Source organism: Montipora capricornis, chromosome 13, assembly GCF_036669925.1.
Source record: "Montipora capricornis isolate CH-2021 chromosome 13, ASM3666992v2, whole genome shotgun sequence".
NCBI lineage: Eukaryota > Metazoa > Cnidaria > Anthozoa > Scleractinia > Acroporidae > Montipora > Montipora capricornis.
Genome location: NC_090895.1, coordinates 28,060,174 through 28,077,897, shown reverse-complemented (window position 1 = coordinate 28,077,897; position 17,724 = coordinate 28,060,174). Strand labels below are relative to the sequence as shown.

At 38.9% G+C, this 17,724-nt stretch overlaps 2 protein-coding genes and 1 long non-coding RNA gene across 4 annotated transcripts in view; 2 read left to right on the top strand and 1 right to left on the bottom strand.

Annotated features, from left to right (window-relative positions):
• The window catches only part of LOC138028392 (multidrug resistance-associated protein 1-like), a 42,546-nt gene extending 40,322 nt beyond the window's left edge, over positions 1 to 2,224 (top strand). For both annotated transcript variants that reach the window (XM_068875913.1, XM_068875912.1), the window contains one exon: positions 670 to 2,224. In XM_068875913.1, the coding sequence (XP_068732014.1) occupies positions 670 to 778 (109 nt within the window). In that variant the 3' untranslated portion in view covers positions 779 to 2,224. The remainder of the gene's footprint in view (positions 1 to 669) is intronic.
• A 2,985-nt stretch (positions 2,225 to 5,209) lies between these two features.
• Positions 5,210 to 16,941, bottom strand: LOC138028400 (uncharacterized). The gene is made up of 3 exons (XR_011127656.1): positions 16,861 to 16,941; positions 6,427 to 6,530; positions 5,210 to 5,231 (listed from the first exon to the last, which is right to left on the bottom strand). It is a non-coding gene; the product is annotated as an uncharacterized lncRNA (long non-coding RNA).
• LOC138028394 (histone deacetylase complex subunit SAP130-A-like) overlaps positions 7,013 to 17,724 on the top strand; it is a 17,566-nt gene continuing 6,854 nt past the window's right edge. The window contains exons 1-10 of the mRNA XM_068875916.1: positions 7,013 to 7,296; positions 9,729 to 9,793; positions 9,899 to 10,780; positions 11,182 to 11,308; positions 12,349 to 12,376; positions 13,259 to 13,353; positions 13,661 to 13,864; positions 15,434 to 15,629; positions 16,306 to 16,443; positions 17,017 to 17,289. Coding sequence (XP_068732017.1) covers positions 7,200 to 7,296; positions 9,729 to 9,793; positions 9,899 to 10,780; positions 11,182 to 11,308; positions 12,349 to 12,376; positions 13,259 to 13,353; positions 13,661 to 13,864; positions 15,434 to 15,629; positions 16,306 to 16,443; positions 17,017 to 17,289 — 2,105 coding nt within the window. The 5' untranslated portion in view covers positions 7,013 to 7,199. The remainder of the gene's footprint in view (positions 7,297 to 9,728; positions 9,794 to 9,898; positions 10,781 to 11,181; positions 11,309 to 12,348; positions 12,377 to 13,258; positions 13,354 to 13,660; positions 13,865 to 15,433; positions 15,630 to 16,305; positions 16,444 to 17,016; positions 17,290 to 17,724) is intronic.

Below are 17,724 nucleotides of genomic sequence, written 5' to 3'. Positions count from 1 at the left end.
GCAGTTGTAAACACCAAAAGTATCAAAGAGTGGATAGAACGTTAAGGAGACATTATGCAAGAAAGCGATTTTTTAGCCCGTAGACTTTATTCTGGGGCAAATTCGACGCATATATTTCGTCATTTGGGATTTGTATATGGCAGAGGTGCTCTTACCACGTCGTTTATAGACGAACGAATAAAGTGATTCTCGCCCCTATCTGGACAATTTAAGCAATTGTCTCTTTTCTTTCATTCATCGAGGCCTTCGCGGAAGCACATGAGCACATCATATATGGACATGCCTACCATATATGGACATGCCTACCATATATGCTCATGCCTACCATATATGGACATGCCAACCACATATGCTGGTCACAACTTAGTGGCTTGGTAGCTCAGTTGGTAGAGCATTGCACCGGCGTCGCAGAGGTCATGGCTTCGAATCCTGTTAGAGCCACCTAAAATTTTTCAGGTGATCATAAGAGATAATTGCTTAAATTGTCCAGTTAAGTGCGAGCATAACTTCACCCTTAAGTTAACTTTCATTTGCTTTCTTAACTGTGATAGCCTTCCCTGTTCATCATTTTTTACTGTGTCGATTAGACACGCCGTGATTCTCTTTCTTGTCCAGCAGATGTCAATTTGAACTTTCGTTTTTTAACTTTTATTAATTTTATGGTTGCAGGATCATGGTCCTGGATAAAGGATTCATGGTAGAATTCGACGCACCTCAGGCCTTGATTGCTAAGAAGGGAATTTTTTATAGCATGGCAGCTGACGCTGGGCTAGCGTGACTACTGTCACTTTTTGCGTAACAATTTACTGACTGCTGCAACACGTATACACATCACTTCATGTCGTTCGTGACCCAAACTCTTGTTTGTCGGTTGAAAAAATATGCCGCTGGTCACGTGAGTGAAGTCACTCCATACAAACCTTTCCGAAATGAAGTACAAAATATTTGCTTTTCAATGCATATGTAGTAAATCGGACATAAATAGGTAACAATTACGTCAAGAAGATTACCTTTTCTTCTGAATAGCTTTATCGTATGAAAGAAATGGAATTTGAGTTCGTGTTCTTCAAGCTTTATCTTCACACTCCATCTCCAATCCTTGGTGTTTGTTTGCCATGGTATCTATTGTTGTTTACTATTATCCACAAATCCCCGAAAATTTCAAATAGAGTGTTCATAGTAAGTAATGTTTCGTTTGCTCAACCGGGAATTTACGAATTTTCAAAATCACTTGAAAATATCCAACGGGACTTTCCGAAAGGAAAGTACTTGTTCCATGTGCTTCCCGAGTCTCTCTAACTAGGTTTGAGACAATTCTGCAAATGGAACATGCCAGTCCTTATGGAGTTTCCCATTTGGGAATTTTTTTCTTTGCCTTTGAACAAACTACATGCTTTACGCTTGTAATGTTTTTAGGGAATAACTACCCCCAGACTCCTTTTGTGCTCAACTGTATTGGGCGAAATGAGTGAATTATTTCGCTCTGTATAATAATGTCCTCTTGTTTAGGTACTAGACTCTCTTTGAACACGTTTTAGTAATTAATCCAGTATTAGGCGTTTAGTTATATTAGGAGATTTTATTGGAAATCACTTCTAACGTTTATACGCCTTCTGGTGTGAGCAAATTAGCTGGAATAAGACGATGTTCATGGAAATTTATCCTTTCACTCCCACGATCGAAAAGTTAATTCTCCAAACAATACCATAGCTTTCTTTACTGACTGGGAATGAGAATTTGGTGATATGTCAAGATAATGGTCCTAACTTATAATAATTTTCATTCTCAATACCTCTCTACCTGACAGTATGTTGAAATCGTGAGGAGAATTTACATTCTGATCCTTCCTGGAAGTCAAAGGGTTAACAAACAGTATCCTGCCTGTCAGTCGTTCTCATAATATCAAACTATTCGTGAACATATTTTTAGAAATTTTTAATATTCACGCTCTGGCGAGCAGGCTCACTAGTTTGTCTGTCCGTAAATAAATCGTGGGACCAGATTTCCACCTCATAGCAATGCCATGCGTTTTTAGTCTTTAAATTTATTTGTATTCTAATTTTTTAAAATTATTTTATGGCTTCGTTACAAATTACATCTCTGTGAAACTATGCGCCTTTTAAGAAATGAACATTGCGAAATTGAATTTTGCTGTTTTTTTTATTTGCGGTATGCTGACCGAATTTAAAAAAAGGAACGCCAATAAACTGTTGTTTTATCTTTGTCTTACAAGTCTCACTAGCTTGTTCAAAGTATACACGCTCTTTTAGCTGTAAAACGAAGCTAGTTAGTCTATTAAACACGAAGATATGAGAAGGGGTACGTCTTTTCAAACTTTGGTCGTATAGCACCTGTACTTTAACAGAGATACCTATAACAATGAGCTTTTCAGTGCTATCCTTTCATGTATTCCATCTGATCGTTTGCTCTTGAAATGGGTATGGGCCCACACCAGCACGGACGGGGCAAAAACTGATTAGGGTAGGGATTGAACCCCACGACTTTCAGGTTAAATCACCGACATTTTTGCATTCGGTCTGTACAGTAGACAAAGTCAGAAAAAAATATACTGTCTTTCAACACAATTGGTTTGTGTACGTTGGTATAAGTCTTAACTATAAAACAGGTATCATTTTGTATAGATACTGCATTCCTAATCACAATGAATCCCCAGATTTGTACACCGCAGCTTCTGTCTCGCGACCCAAGGTCGACTATGAAACGTGAAATATCCCATGTACTATTCGCAGAGTCGTGCAGGTTCTGGTGGTGGCCTATTCTTTTCAGTAAAATGCGGTCTTCAAAAAGAGTTCCGTGATTTAACCCAATTAGTCAAAAAAGTCAAGGAGAGCTCTTCAACATGAGATTTGACCAGCCCTTCCCTTACTCACCATGTAATCAAGCCCTCACCAGACCTTCCTTGCATGTTAAATAAAACGCCCTGAAAGAATGAAATATGAATAAATTAATGAATGGAAATGTAATATTCCACTATTAAGCCATTTTACCATATTTGGTCAAGAGAACGCGCAAAATACCGTCGTTTTCACCTAAGCGTGGACACGTCACGGGGAAAACATGCTCTAACTGGTTGCAAACATGACATGTTTTGTCTGCAATCATTCGAAGTTTGAGGGATGTCCATGCAAGTTTTCCTAGAATAGCAGCAAGACTGGATATCAAAGACTTTTTCTAAGAGATTGACCCTAATCTGATAAAGTATGCTTCAAATACGTTCAGTCAAACTATCGCACGCAAGAGTTTGCTTATGTTAACGGCTGCCAAGCTCAAACTTCAAAGAACGTGTTTTCCTGTCGTGGGTCCACGCTTAGATGAAAACGAAGGTATTAACCTTTTACTAAGCGAGCGCGAGGGCCATACAGGAGGACATTGGACCGAGGTTGTGGCAATATGGACCAAGCGCAGCGAGGTCCGTACAAAAGCGACCGAGGGGCAATATTTCCCTGCGCGGCCCCTAGCAAGTGAGGTTAGTAAAGCCTCAATTACACTAGCAAGTTTTCCTTGACAAGTTTTCCTTGGTAGTGTAAATGAAAAATATGACACGTTTTCCTTGACAGATGCAATTGACAAGTAATTTACACTAGCAAATATCGTCCTTGACGAGTTTTTCCTTGACAAGTACCCTTGTTCAAAAACTAGCACCTTGTTCAAAAACTAGCATGCTAGTTTTTGAACAAGGACACTTGACAAGGAAAAACTTGTCATATTTTTCCATTTACACTGCCAAGGAAAAGTTGTCAAGGAAAAGTTGTCGAGGAAATCTTGCTGGTGTAAATGAGGCTTAAAATGTTTATTATATGGCATCGTTTCTTTGAGCGATCGGACACTTCCGCGTGGTGAATGTTCTTAATCTTCAGGGGCACCCAACGTCAATTTTCGGAAAATATCTGTTCGCAAGACGATTTGAGATCAAGAATTTTCGGAACATTTGTTGTAAAATTCCTTTCTTGCCTGCCTGTCCTAGGATTTTCGAACATCTAAAACATGGTATAATTGCCCATTTTTAACGGATTTTTACCCTAAAAAGGTCACCTAGAACTTTCGGGAACCTTTTTTCTGGATGAAATTTTCGAAAAGGTAAGCTCTATCCCTATAATTTTCGGATCACTAGACTTTCAGCTAGGAAATCCGAACAGATGAAAAATTTTTAGGGGATAAAAATATGCCTATATTCACCGTTTAAATACTAAAATAGGTTTAACAATGCTATGTTTAAGTGGTTTTGAAATATATTCTCGTTGGGTGCCCCTGAATCTTCGTCTTATATCAGCGAACTTTGAATGGTAACCTTTCGCATGTAACACTATATTCCGCTTGCTATCATTGTACTGTTGTGATGAAAAAATTTTAAAAACTTTTTGTTTCGCTAACCGAAAAGCAGTCAAACAGAGTGTTCCATTTAGCTTCAGAAGTGCTTGCCATATAATAAGAGACGGTAATACACTGTCTCGGTTTGACCGGTTTAGAACAGAGCAAATACGGACGGGACGGGTCTATAAACTCCATGGGAGAATGCTATGGATGCACCGGTATATCACCTTACTTAATGTCGGGCGAGGAAAGCAACGGTGAGCAAAATGTCCTCACGGATCTATGTTAAACCTCTCAATAAGGTGTATATATATGAATTACGAAATAATAATAATAAAATTGATTTTATTTAACTATCTGTGTATACTAAAATAACAATCGTAAGAAGAAAGGTGAGGAGAAGACTCTGAAATACGGACCCCTTCACTGGGATCTGAAGCAGCAGTTCCCAGGTTATGAAGTGGAGCAGCATCGCACTCGGGGGGTGGTCCCGGGAGCTGAAGGTCACGATGTGCGAGATTGTAGGGGGGTGGGGGACAAATGCAGAGATGTACTGCAAAGATGCCGAAGGCAGTACTCTCGGGCAACATAAGGGAGAATGATTAGAGATATAGCTGCAGGCACAATACACATTTAGACATTTATCTTTACTTTTATCATATTGTAATTAGTGGTACATAGATTTATTGAGACATATATTTTCATTTTTATCATATTGTAATTATAATAGTATCTAGATATATTTTTTTCAGTCCAGTGGCTCACAGTTTACGTTATGCACTCCTTGTGCGGCTAGCTCAGCTTATAGCATACAGTCCTATATCTTGCTTTATAATATTGTATGTATACTTACCGGTGTTTTGCGGTTTGGGCAAATTTGTTGATCAACCGTAAATCAGCTGCTTAAATAATACAAAAGAAGTGAACATTCAATTATGGTAATAGGACTGAGTGGAGTGCAATTCGAAGGGGAATAGAAGAGCAACATTTCGTCTACTTTCGAAACATATACATAACAATTATTCCACGAGCCCGCGTTGGATACGAGATGATAGACTATAATCACCTCATACAACAAGCTCGACTGGAATAACTGTTTTATTAAAAATGCCCACAAAGTATGGATAAATATTCCCCACTGGTTTAATAGCTCATATACCATGATGGCCAAGCTGAATCAAAGCACGAGCAATCCATTATCCAATCCAGTTTTTGTGGTAGTGCAACTTATCTACACACTATGTGCACCTTATCTACACACTATGTCACTGGGTTTGAAAGAGTGAGTGAGTGAGTGATTGTAAGTCCGTGGTGGCAAACAGGCCCGTAGCGCGTGCATAACTCAGATAACTCACGAACATAAGCAGGTCTGCTGGAAGCGAGCTTGAGTTTCAACAAAATGAGCCCTAAAATCAACATGAATTTGTGACGCTGATGCCGAATAAGCAGCTGCCATTTCCAAAACGGTGGAATTACCTGGTGATGAAAAAACTTCGTCTAGGAGAGTGAATTTTTGACTTTGCAGAAACACTGGTCAACCTCAAGAGTTGGACTATTGTGATCTTTGTGTTGAATTCGCACATTTCTTATCAATCTTTAAAACACTTGAAACAAAAACCGGGTGTCTTGCCATCATTTTGACACAGATGTATCCTTTGTTTCGTGAGTAAACATGCGAGGTAACTGATCACGGCTCCCGCTGAATTCGATGTCACTTTCGATTTTCGGAAATGGTACATTAATTAAGAGAAGTACATTTTCCGTTGATGTCTTGGGTATAATCGGAAAAAATACCAATGCAACTGACGGAATAAAAGCTTTGACCTTTCGATTGATTTGTACATTGAGTAAAATGAGTAGGCCTTTCTGCAGTTAAATCCGTAGGTTTTAAATTTCTATATCGATAATAAAGCCGTTTATACCAGAAGAAATAAGCCACGGCTTATACTGGCCTCGGCTTACATAAGACGCGAACATCCCGTTTTGAAATGGTACGAATCGAAGTTCCCTGCTAACTTCATCCGCAGCTAGTTCAAGCCGCGGCTTATCCTGGCCCAGGGCTTTTGGGCTGTGCTCATATTGGCCACGGCTTACCTTGGACGTGAATGATCTCAAGCGCTGTCCGCGGCTTGCTCAAACCGTGAACGGCTCCTGTGCATGCGCTTGTTTTGTCTTCCTTTTTGCGCCCGTCCATTCCCCTGAGAAAAAAAAAGTAGCGAGCTTGAGCAACGAATCACCCCAATACGACGCATCAAAAAAATTGCGTCATCATTGGACCAGTTTTACATCGCACGCACAACCTGTCTCGCATCAAAAAATTTGTTGTAAGTTGCTGCAGCGTGTTGCAGTAAGGGGAGGTCCGTTCTACATTCTGCTACAAAGTTTAGAGGGGGATGCAAAACGCGCAACATCGCTTTTAGACTAGTTTTGCAGCAATGTTGCGAAACCGTTGAAGTTGGACGTTTTTGTTGCTCGTATTAGCGTAGCTTGAACCACGAACCATTTATACGAGCATTTCGAGTGTTGAGTAAGCCGCGGCTTATTATAAGCCGTGGCTTATTTTTCTCGTGTAAACGGCCCTAATGTTGAATTGGGATTAAAGCGTGCGGTTTACTCGTGTTTCGAGTACACAACGCGCGTCCAACGCGCACGGAAAAGATTTCACATTGAGCCTGCGTTCACTTGCGCTGATATTAATATACTCGTGTCATGCGCTTGAGAAGTTTCCGATAAAAATCACTGGTTTACATTTGCCTCCGAATTTCAAAATTGTTCAATGTTTTTGTGACCTTCTGACTAATTTCGCCGGAAACAGAGAACCGTTTCATTAGAGATTCATCCAATGTGATACTCGTTTGAAGGAAACGATGAGTTACCCAGCTGATGATCGACATGAGCGGGATTTGGTCGGCAGTTCATCGCGAAATCCCTCTCTGGAGATGGAAAAGCACGAGAAATCTAAAGGTGTGATGGCTAGTTTTTGATACCGTTCGTTTTATCCCATTACTTCAACCTTCATTCTTCTCTTTGTCACCGTTAGGTCACTTGATATTGAAGAAAAAAAAACCTGTTTACCCATATTTGTTAACGTAGATCTGTATTTAAGCAGGTTGATGTGAATGAATATTAATACTTGCCTTAGAGAGTAAATTTAATTTGTTTTGTCGACCAATTTTGGTTTGAACTTTGATTTGTTCCAAGGAAATTATATTTACTGATCAAAAATATGTTCTTTCCTGTTGTATTTTCACTGCATCCTTGATTACTTCAAATGATATTACGTTTACTTGTTTCCGACTAGTTCTTCAGTTAATAATTTCCTCTTTCAAATTGAAACATTTTGCAAGCAGATAAATTTAAATATGGTGACTTTGTTTACTGCTTTCCTGTGAGTCTGTTTAACTAAGCAAAATTATTTGTCCATTATTCTTTTATGATCTTTGTGAGATCAGTAGCATTGATGTTTTTAAACAACCTTCCTACCCTCTATTGCCCTTCTTTTCTGTTCCCAATCGTCCAGGTCCCAGTTGTTCAAACGATGGATAGCGCTGTCTGCTGGATAAATCACTATCCACTGGATAACTTTATTGGTTTTGCTAGTGTTTATCCCCTGGATAGTGATTTATCCGGTAGATAGCACTATTCAATGTTTGAACTCATGAATGCCTCACCATGCAATGGCCGTATTTATATAAGAGGACGTCTAAGACATCTAAGACATCTTAGACGACTAGTATAAATACAGGAAATAAGGTGGACTCATTAAACGTCTCAAGTTAAGTGCGTCTAAACAACGCACTTAACAGATGTCTAAGCTGTCTAGTATAAAGATGAGACGCACTAAACTGGGAGGCACTTAGCAATGAAATGCACACAGTCTCTTTGGTGATTAAATCTCATTATTATATGGCAAAGCCAGTCTTGGGCAAATCCCAGCACTCTGGTTGGTTCTTTTTCGGTCAGGATTTTGCAGTATGGACCATTCCCGTGGAAACGGTCCAAGCCGTGTATTTTTGTTTTGGAGCAAAGCCAGCAAATTCATAATTTGCAACCAAAACAGTGAAAAAAAAACTGTGAATATTGTCATTCTTCACAGTGAAACAACCAGAAGAAGCTAAAAAGATCGAACGGTAAAAAGATTGAACGATAAAAAGATTGAAAAGCTAAAAAGATAACAAGCTAAAAGATAAAAAGCTAAAAAGATTGATTGCACCGGAAGTGCATTCTACTATCAGAAACAGAGTGCCATATAATAAACTTACTAATCGAGCTTGCTTGGGCCATACTGGGGAATATTGGGGTCGTGGCAGGGTTGTGTCAGTACGGACTGAGCGAAGCGAGCGGTTAGTATCTTTTGAAGAAAATTGTGAATTTGATTTCTAGCCATCAAAGTTAAGTGCATCACATATTTGTATTAGTCGTACTTATGGCCAGACGTTTAATGCGTCTGGGCGTCTTAGACGTCCTCTAGTATAAATACTGCTAAATACAATGAATGCGAAAGAGAGAGAAAGTTATTTTTTTGTACTGTACAGTATAGTATGTATGTTAGAAAGAAGTTACAATAATTTTTTATTGTACCGAGACATTTGAAGAGAAAAACCCAGGTGATCTGGTGACGTAATTTGTAGGACTGGGAAGAAAAATTTTAATGCGGTATCCCACAACAGCGCGCGGCCTTAGGTGTTGTTTCCAAACTCCCTGCAGTATTTCTGTCGCCAAAACTCTAAACCCTAACGCCAAAATGTCTACCACATTTTCCTGTTACTGAATGAACATTCAATTAGACCTGACGAGCTCTAACCTCGCTTCTGGCATGTTGAATTCGAAAATAAGGCCGTGCGCGGTTGTGGGATACGGCGTTAAAATTTTATTCCCCAGTCCTCCGAATTACGTCACCAGATCACCTGGACGTTATAGGGAAGATACATGTATCTCTGTTACAAACATTTCTTTTATTATTCAAGTGAGCCAGCCACAGAAACAAAAAAAACCCTTTGTTTCAACAACCAATGAAGCTGTTGTTGGCACAGTGGTAAAAGCTGAGCGACGTCAACGATATCTTCACTTTACAGTAACTGGTCACCCACAATAACTGAAGCTGTAGTTGTTTGGCCGACATTGATTAATGAGTTTGACTTAGTATTCCTTGGTGTGCAGTTATACTTTGTTGAAAGGGTTTCATGGAAGACTAAAATAACAATGGAATGTATAAAGACACCAATGATGACAAATTACAATGAAAACAAAGTGTTCATTAAGAAGCTTTTACCACTGAAGGTCTTTCCAAAATCTAAGAGAAAGGGGATCAAAATCAAGCTTAACTCCTTTTGCAATGCATCCTTTGTTCTTTAAAGACGTTTTAATTCATTATTATCAACTTTGCTTTACTACAGTACCTATGACAGGTCCAGAAAGTGGAAGTTTTCACAGGTCACAAGTGGACCAAGGAAGTCATAAGGTTTGGATCAAGAAGTTGTAAGCCTAGGGTAAAGTGTTTTAGCTCATTCAGTCAACTTTTCTGTTTTTCTTAATTTCTATCTTTTTTTGTTATGTCGCACACCAGATTGGTAAACCTCTCCAGAATCGCCCAATAGCCCCTGCATCAGGAGCTCTTGCAGGTATGATTCCTGGGGGTCACCTTGCACCTGGTCTTGTAGCAGGTGGTATGCCAGCATATGGACATCCTCTGCTAGCTTCCATGATGAGAATGCCGCAGCCGGCATTCTCCCATGTTCCTGCTGGTGCTGCAGCAGGAGCAGCACTTGCTGGAGTGACACCTCGGAATACATCACTGCGCAACCCATCACTCCCTCCTCCAGTAAAACCTCTGGGACTTGGTGCTCAAATGCATTCCAGTGGAGGACAAATGCAGTCACATGCACCTCCAGCAACTTCTGGGTCTTCACGACCATCATCGCCAGGAATGCCAGCACACATTGCCACTGTTGCAGTTGCTTCCTCCATGCACCAGCCAGGGTCTGAACACAAACCAAGTGACTTGCGTGAAGGAAGACCAACCATGATGTCTGATTTGTCAAGGAGAGGTGCATCACCAACAGTGCAAACTGTTGGACAAGCTCACAATCCTGTGTCTGTTGGAGGTAAAGTCATCAACATCGTTCCCTCAGCACCAATTCCTCAAGTTCATCCAGTTCAAAAATCACCTGTTCCAGCATTACCACCACATCATCCCAGTTCTGCACACGCCAGTATACCAGCTACAGCTGTGGGTGTTTCCTCTATGAGTACAAGTGTACCACACTTGCCGTCGCAAGTGGCTGGTATGCCAACAGGGCATTCCCAGCCATCAAAGATGATGCCACCCAACACCATTAGTGTGGCACCAGCTATATTGTCAACCGCATCAAAGCTTTATACGCCTCCACATCACTTGGCTTTCACTGCTCCTAGACAATCTCCAATCTTAAGCACAGAAACATCTATGGTATGTATATTGCCTGCAGGGAAAAGGAGCTTGTTTGGAGCTTATATATTCTGTAAACATGTTTGAGATTAGGAAAAGAGATGATTTTGTTTTCCTTTGTGGGCTTGATGTTTTACTTTTCTCTCAAAAAACCAGACTTGTTAAAATTGTGGAAGCTTTGAAGGTCTTGTCCCCCTCCCATCGTTTCTCTGTTTTTGAATCCATCTTGGGAAATTGTTTGGAGTCTACAGCTGGGAAGTAACACATAAAATTAAGTTCACCAATCAGCAGGCACCAGAGTGCATTCTTGTGATAAAACATGCAGGTAAATTACTGGTACGTGTAAATAAGTGCTAATAAAGGTATTTGTTACTATCTCTTTTCAATATTTAGGAATTTTGGCATTACTTTCTTTTTTTTAGAATCCTGTAGATCATTCAAGGTTAACCAAACCTAGTGGATCATCTTCACCAGCGGCTGTTTCGTCTCATCACCCAGCCAGTACTATTTCCTCTGTGCCACACATTGCAGTATCATCACTGAACTCTGGTACTTGTCTACTTAGCTAATATCTTGGGCTAAAAGCAACAAATCAACATGGTTGCAGTGATGGGCCAGAGAACTGTAATATTTCTTCCCACAAGACAAATTAAATTTTAATATTGATATTTGAACCTGATAATGCGGGGTACAAAGTGGTGAATTCTGCTTTTGTGTCACTGTTTTACTATTCCTTACTGTATCTATGCATTTATTTTTAGCCCACATGTAGTTTTGAAAGTGACAATGAAAATATGCCATTAAGATGGCTAAACCTTGAAGGGTGACTTTGAGGTTATTACTTGCCCTCAAAGAACTTAAGCTGGTGACACACGGTTCAACATTTGTTGATCAACAAATGTTGCAGCTGTTAATATTTGTTGATCAACAAATGTTGCAGCTGTTGTTCAACAAAATTAATGGTGAACAGTGTGTCATGCAATGTTGAATGTTGTTGAACGATTTTGAACGAAAATAGAGACCAGCTCTATTCCATTCAACACAACTTTGCAACATTGTTCAACATTTGTTGAGCAACAAATGTTGCAGGATGTTGATCTGTCTATCATCAGCTTAAGACTCAGTTAAGACAGAAATTTCAGGTTATAACCTTTGTGCATGTGTTATGAATATCCGGGAAAAGCAGATCTTAACAAGTGTTATTGAAATCCAGAAAGAAAATTGGGGGTAACCACAAATTTTTCAAATATTATTAATCAACAATATTTTGTAAAAAGCTTTAAAATACAAAGCAATGTATGGCATTCTTTTCCAAAGTAAAGCTTTTAAAATTATCTCTGAAAAATGCATGGTTACCCCCAATTTTCTTTTTGGATACCAAGGGAACTTGCTACATGTAAGTTCCGCTTTCTCCACATAGTTTTAAGAAAACCATGTAAAAATATACCTGTATTAGTAAGCACCACCCATAGGATTAAACCCAATTATTTTGAGATACACAGAATGTATGCGCATTAACAATATGTAGGCACCATCCTTAATTTCCCAAGTAAAGAGAAATGACTGAAAGTGTGTGCATTTTTTTTCAGTGGTAGGTAATGAGAACAGAATGGAAAGGTGAGAGACGATTTTCTTTAAAACTATGATCTTTTTTCTTAACTCTTAATTGTATAAAGTGCAATAAATGAGTAATAGTGGTTGGTGAGGGCCAAAAAGTCAATTTATATATCCAAACTGTGTTAGTTTTTACAACATGCAGTCAGTGGGATTGAGTTAAAGGTAACAGCAAGGAACTTGTATGCTTAAGGTTTAAACCTGTACATTTCAAGACAACAATAATTTTATTGGTATGCTACACAGAAAATAGTTTGACTTTAAAATTATTAAAGAAAAACCTTGCCTTCTCTCCTAAAAATGTAAGAAATTTGTTATCCCCATAACATAATATATTAAGTTTTATTATAAAAACACCAATGAAATACACCAAGTAAGCTTTCGCACGAAAACATGATATCTTCACATGTGAAGATAACATGTTATTTTCACAGGTGAAAAGATCACTGTTGCTAAGGTTACATATGAAAATCGCACCTCTTTTGATGCCTTTCATGAAGTGATTTAGTATTTCATTGGTGTTTATATAATAAATAGAATAGTACTTACATGGCCGCTTGGAGATACGGAATTTCTCTTCTCGTGTTGAAAAATATTTCACTCATTCACGGCTCTCACTCATAAAGTATTTTTCAATACTCGAAGAGAAATTTTGTATCTCCAAGCAGCTGTGTAATATCCTCTATACCATCAGCACTCCCGAGTTAATGACCCATAGGGCCCTATGTTCAGGGTGTCAGGTAATAAGATGCATGCTTTATTTTGATAAATTCTGTATCTGACTGGCCTCCCTTCCTGCATTGTTCTGTCTGTTTTACTTGTTTTGCTCAACTTGCCTCCATGTAGGAGGGTCAATATGTCTTTACATTGTATTTCCATTTTCAGAGCACACCAGGCCTTGCCTCAGTTTCCATATCACCCCGCTATGGCTGGAATGGCTGGAATGGCAAACTTGTTCTACCAGGATGCCTTATCAACTGGTTAGTGATTATGATAGGATTTATTATTATTATTATTATTACTGTCATTACTGTCATTAGCATTATCATTATTATCATTATTATCATTATTATTATTATTATTATTATTGCAGTAGTAGTCAAGTTAATGAGAGCCATGTCCCCATTAAGCAAAATATGATGTTGACAAGTAAAAGTGCAACCATTGTTGGATTGTTTTATTTGACTATCACTGTTACAAATAATATTACTTACGGCCTTTGGTCACAGTAACCTTTCCAATTACGATGTGCATTGTCAATAGTCAGCTTCTTTTTTTTTGTCTCAGTACATCCAGGTCTTCATTCACCATATCACCAGCAAGCATTCGGCCCTATGCAGCCACTTGCACGATCGCAACAAGGTGTTGCTACATCTGCAGCTGCAGCAGCTGCCGCACAAGTTGCAGCAGCTGCTGGTGTGAATCCTATGCAGATCATGGATCACCCAAGACTGATTTTTCAGCCAACTGCTGCTGCTTTAGGTGTTGGAGGTATGAATGGCATCTTGTTGGTGGAGGATTTTGCAAATTAGGGTGTTTAAGAAACCACAACGGCTATGGCGACAGAAACGTCACTTCAAAATAAAAGTTTGAGCTATTCTAAGTATTTCATGGTTATTCTATCTTGATTATATTATACATCATAGGCGAAGTGTCCTAAAACTGGATGCTACGGATGCATTTGAAGTAAAGAGCAAGACTGAAAGATTCACTGTAGTTTGTCCATGTTGTTGTCCAAACCTTAAATTTGGTCATTTCACATAGTAGTTTTGATGAGTACGGGAGAGAAATGTTCAAAAATGCATGCTGCATGTGCATTACATGATCATTTTGGTTCTTTTAACCTAATAATATTACTGCTTTTTGGCGTTGTTGTTGCTGTGCCCGTCATCGTTTCTTAAACTCCCTATTATTGAAGGCTGTGGTACAGCAAATAATACAATGGTAGCATTATACAATAGTGATGGTGGCAACAGTGATAACATAATTTGATAATAATAATTTTTTTAATAATAATGATAATAATAATAATGATAACAAGAAGAAGAAGAAAAAGAAGACCAACATGAAGACAAAATTTTAGTAGTAAAAATAAGAATCATTTTGTTTATTTTAGCTTTGCCTAAAGGTATGACTGTGCACAATAATTATTAACCTACTACATGTAACTATAAGAAAAGGAGAAAAGTGGAGAACCTGTTTGAAAATCTCTCGCAGCAGAGAAGAAAAACAACAAACTGAACCCACAAAATGGTGTCAAGTACAATGCTTGGATTCACACAGGACTGCTGAGTTGGTCCTAGTAATGACTCAAGTTGGTTATATTTTAGACTGTTGACTGTTAAATCCAAGAAGAGGCACTGCTTTCTTAAGGCCACAGAATTTAGAACTTAACAGTGAATGTTTAGTTTCTGTACTCATGTTACATGTACATGTACCTGCACTCGGCAATTGTCCTCATTACATTTAGTATTAAATACTAGTAGCCCCATGTCCTTTGAGGGGACTATTTTACCTTTCCTCAGAAAGGATACATTGTTATTTTGACCACAACATACCTCCTTAAATCAAACAGCTCACGCTTATTTGTGATTCTGAGTCTACCCATTGGCAAAGTATTGCAGTCCTGTCACATGAGTCATAGACAGTACTTGGTACTTTTTGAAACCATTTCAAGAAAGTATGTGATTGTCATGGTGCCATCTTAAAGCTACAAAACAGAGAACTTAACTGTGAATTTGTAGTTTCTGTACTCATGTTACATGTACTTGCACTGGGCAGGTGTTCTCAAATTACATTTAGTATTTTACTTCTTGTAGTAGCCACATGTCCTCTGAGGGGGCTATTTTACATTGTATTGTTTCCTCAGAAACGATACGTCGTTAGTCGTATAAGATTAACCCTAGATTGTTTCTTTCCCTACCCTTCTCTTTTGCTTCCAAAGCGACTGTCGAATGCACTTCAATAATCCGAGATTACTACTAGTTACAGAGTATTAGGAAGACTTGATGATAATTATTGTCAAACCAAGTAATTTGGTTCTTTGTTAACAATTTTTAGCTTCAGGAATTGCCAATGTGGCAGGCTCAGAAACTCCAGTGACAGCAGGAATAATGGACTTCAGTCAAGCAAACCTTTACAGTGTGCCTATTTTCAATGTTCCTCCCGCTGGAATGCAAGCTGCCCAGCTGTCAGCTCCAAATCCGACTGCCACTTCTCCGCGGCCAAGTATATTACGCAAGAGAACTTCTGAAGGGTAAGCTATACATGTGTATTTCTAATAATCTTGAAGACATTACAAAGGAGAATTTTGGCCACTGGTTGCTATTGAAGAACCGGAAGAATACAGTGTAACCTTTACCAGCTTTCATAAGAAGGGTGAAAATAGACTTCTTTAGCTTGTACATTTTGTTTCCCATTTCAAACCACGTGGTGTTACTTTAGAGAACAGTTTCTTTCAAACGTTGTTTTATGTGCATGTGCTTACATACGAATAACCTATGAAAAAACAAAAGAAAAAATTCTCTTGAGAACATCACCTGGTCTGAAATGGGAAAACAAAACGTCCAAGCTCAAGAGGTCAATTGCACAACTTGGTGAATCATTGCTTGCAAATGGCACTCAAAAGGTTTCTTTTTCAGGAGCAGGTTTCTCAGATTGTCAGATCCATTTTTTGTTGGAGCCATTTTTGTTGAGGCCATCTTTCTAACGAGAAGTTAGTTGCTGTTTTGACAGCTGTTTAATAAGATGATCAGACTATTCACTGTGAATTATAATGGTTTTGTATTGTTTCAAGAAAAAAAATAAATTCAATTGATGTGACAAAATCTATCACTAGAATTACCAAAATTACAATGCCAGTACTTGATCTGCAAGTTGCGTGATTCCTTGCTTACATGTGGTTTTTGTTTCATGTATCTTTTGCATATAAGAATTCGGAAGCCACCCAGCCAATTACCATTTACTGCTGAAGTGCTAGCAACCAGTCAGACTGAGGCCGCATCAAGTCCAAGATCAGACAGTACCCTATCGGCCCCGCATTCCACACAGAACTCACCTAAACCCGCCAGGTAAGTGTTGTTTGGGCATCTGGCTTAACCAAGACTTAGTTCCAACTTTTTCCCATTGTTAAAAGTTTGCAATAATCTTTTGGCACTAACCAAGTTAAAAAGTAGTATCCTTTTTTGGACATTCGGTGAAGCGATCTAAACTAATCAGCAGGTCACATGGCAGACTCCTGTCATGAACACACTGAGTCACTCAGAGAAATAGGCCATTTCCCAGTTCATGTCTGCCTCCTCTTCAAAGCGAGTTTAAGTGCGAAGATTTTCTTATGAAAATTAGTTTTAATTCAAAACCAAAGTAGAACTAATTACCATCACAAAAACTTCGCACTTAGACTCGCTTTGAAGAGGAGGCAGACATGAACTCGGAAATGGCCTATTAAGCTTTCATTCCTTAATTTGACGTGTAGTTATTTCACTCACATCTTTGAAAATATCCCGTGCATCTTCTGTAGCTCATTTCCATAGCATGCAATGAGTAATCAGGAATCCATAGGGTTCCCATATAACTCGCCAATAAATTCAACCTTCACACTTTCTCCTTATTCATAATAGAACTTCTAAATTTGTCTCTTTTAGCGAATGTGGAAGTCAGTCTAACGAGCCTGCCGCCTCAGCACCCAGCGTCACAACAACAGAGCCTGCGGTGGTTGTTTCTCAAACTACACCAACATCACCAATCAAAATCAAGAGAGACCCCAGCAGTGAAGCACCTCCCTCATTAAGTGCAGTTACTACATCTGTGATGAATGGCACTGTTGCAGTTACCCCAGCCACATCTTTACTGGCTAGTGTAACAACAGCAATCTCAGATGCCGCGTCCCCAAGAAAGAAACCACGAAAACAAAATGTGTAAGAATCTTCTTGTACAGTATATGCCATCTTGAGTAACTGTGAAGCGTTAAGTTGCCCTTAAACAAACGTCTCTTAAAGTGTATATGACAGATTTTTCTTTATTTACTCAACCGAAACATCATAGTTTTTTTAGATGAAAACAATGACAAAAATCCTTCCGTGACCTTTAGCCTTTTAAAAATCGGAATTTCCACTTCCGGTGGGGTACGAAACCGTGCTTAAGGAGACTGTAGATAGCCGAACTGTGACGCAAATTTTGGGGTTAAAAATTTCGTTCTTTTATCTTATTTTGATATATAGATTTAGCCAAGCCTAAAAGCGGAGCTCCCGTGTCTAACCCCAGAAAGCAATACAGTGTTTATGCAAATACTTATGCTTCTGCATAAAGTACAAAAATAATCGTCATTAGTGTGTACAGTTTACAGTGATCAA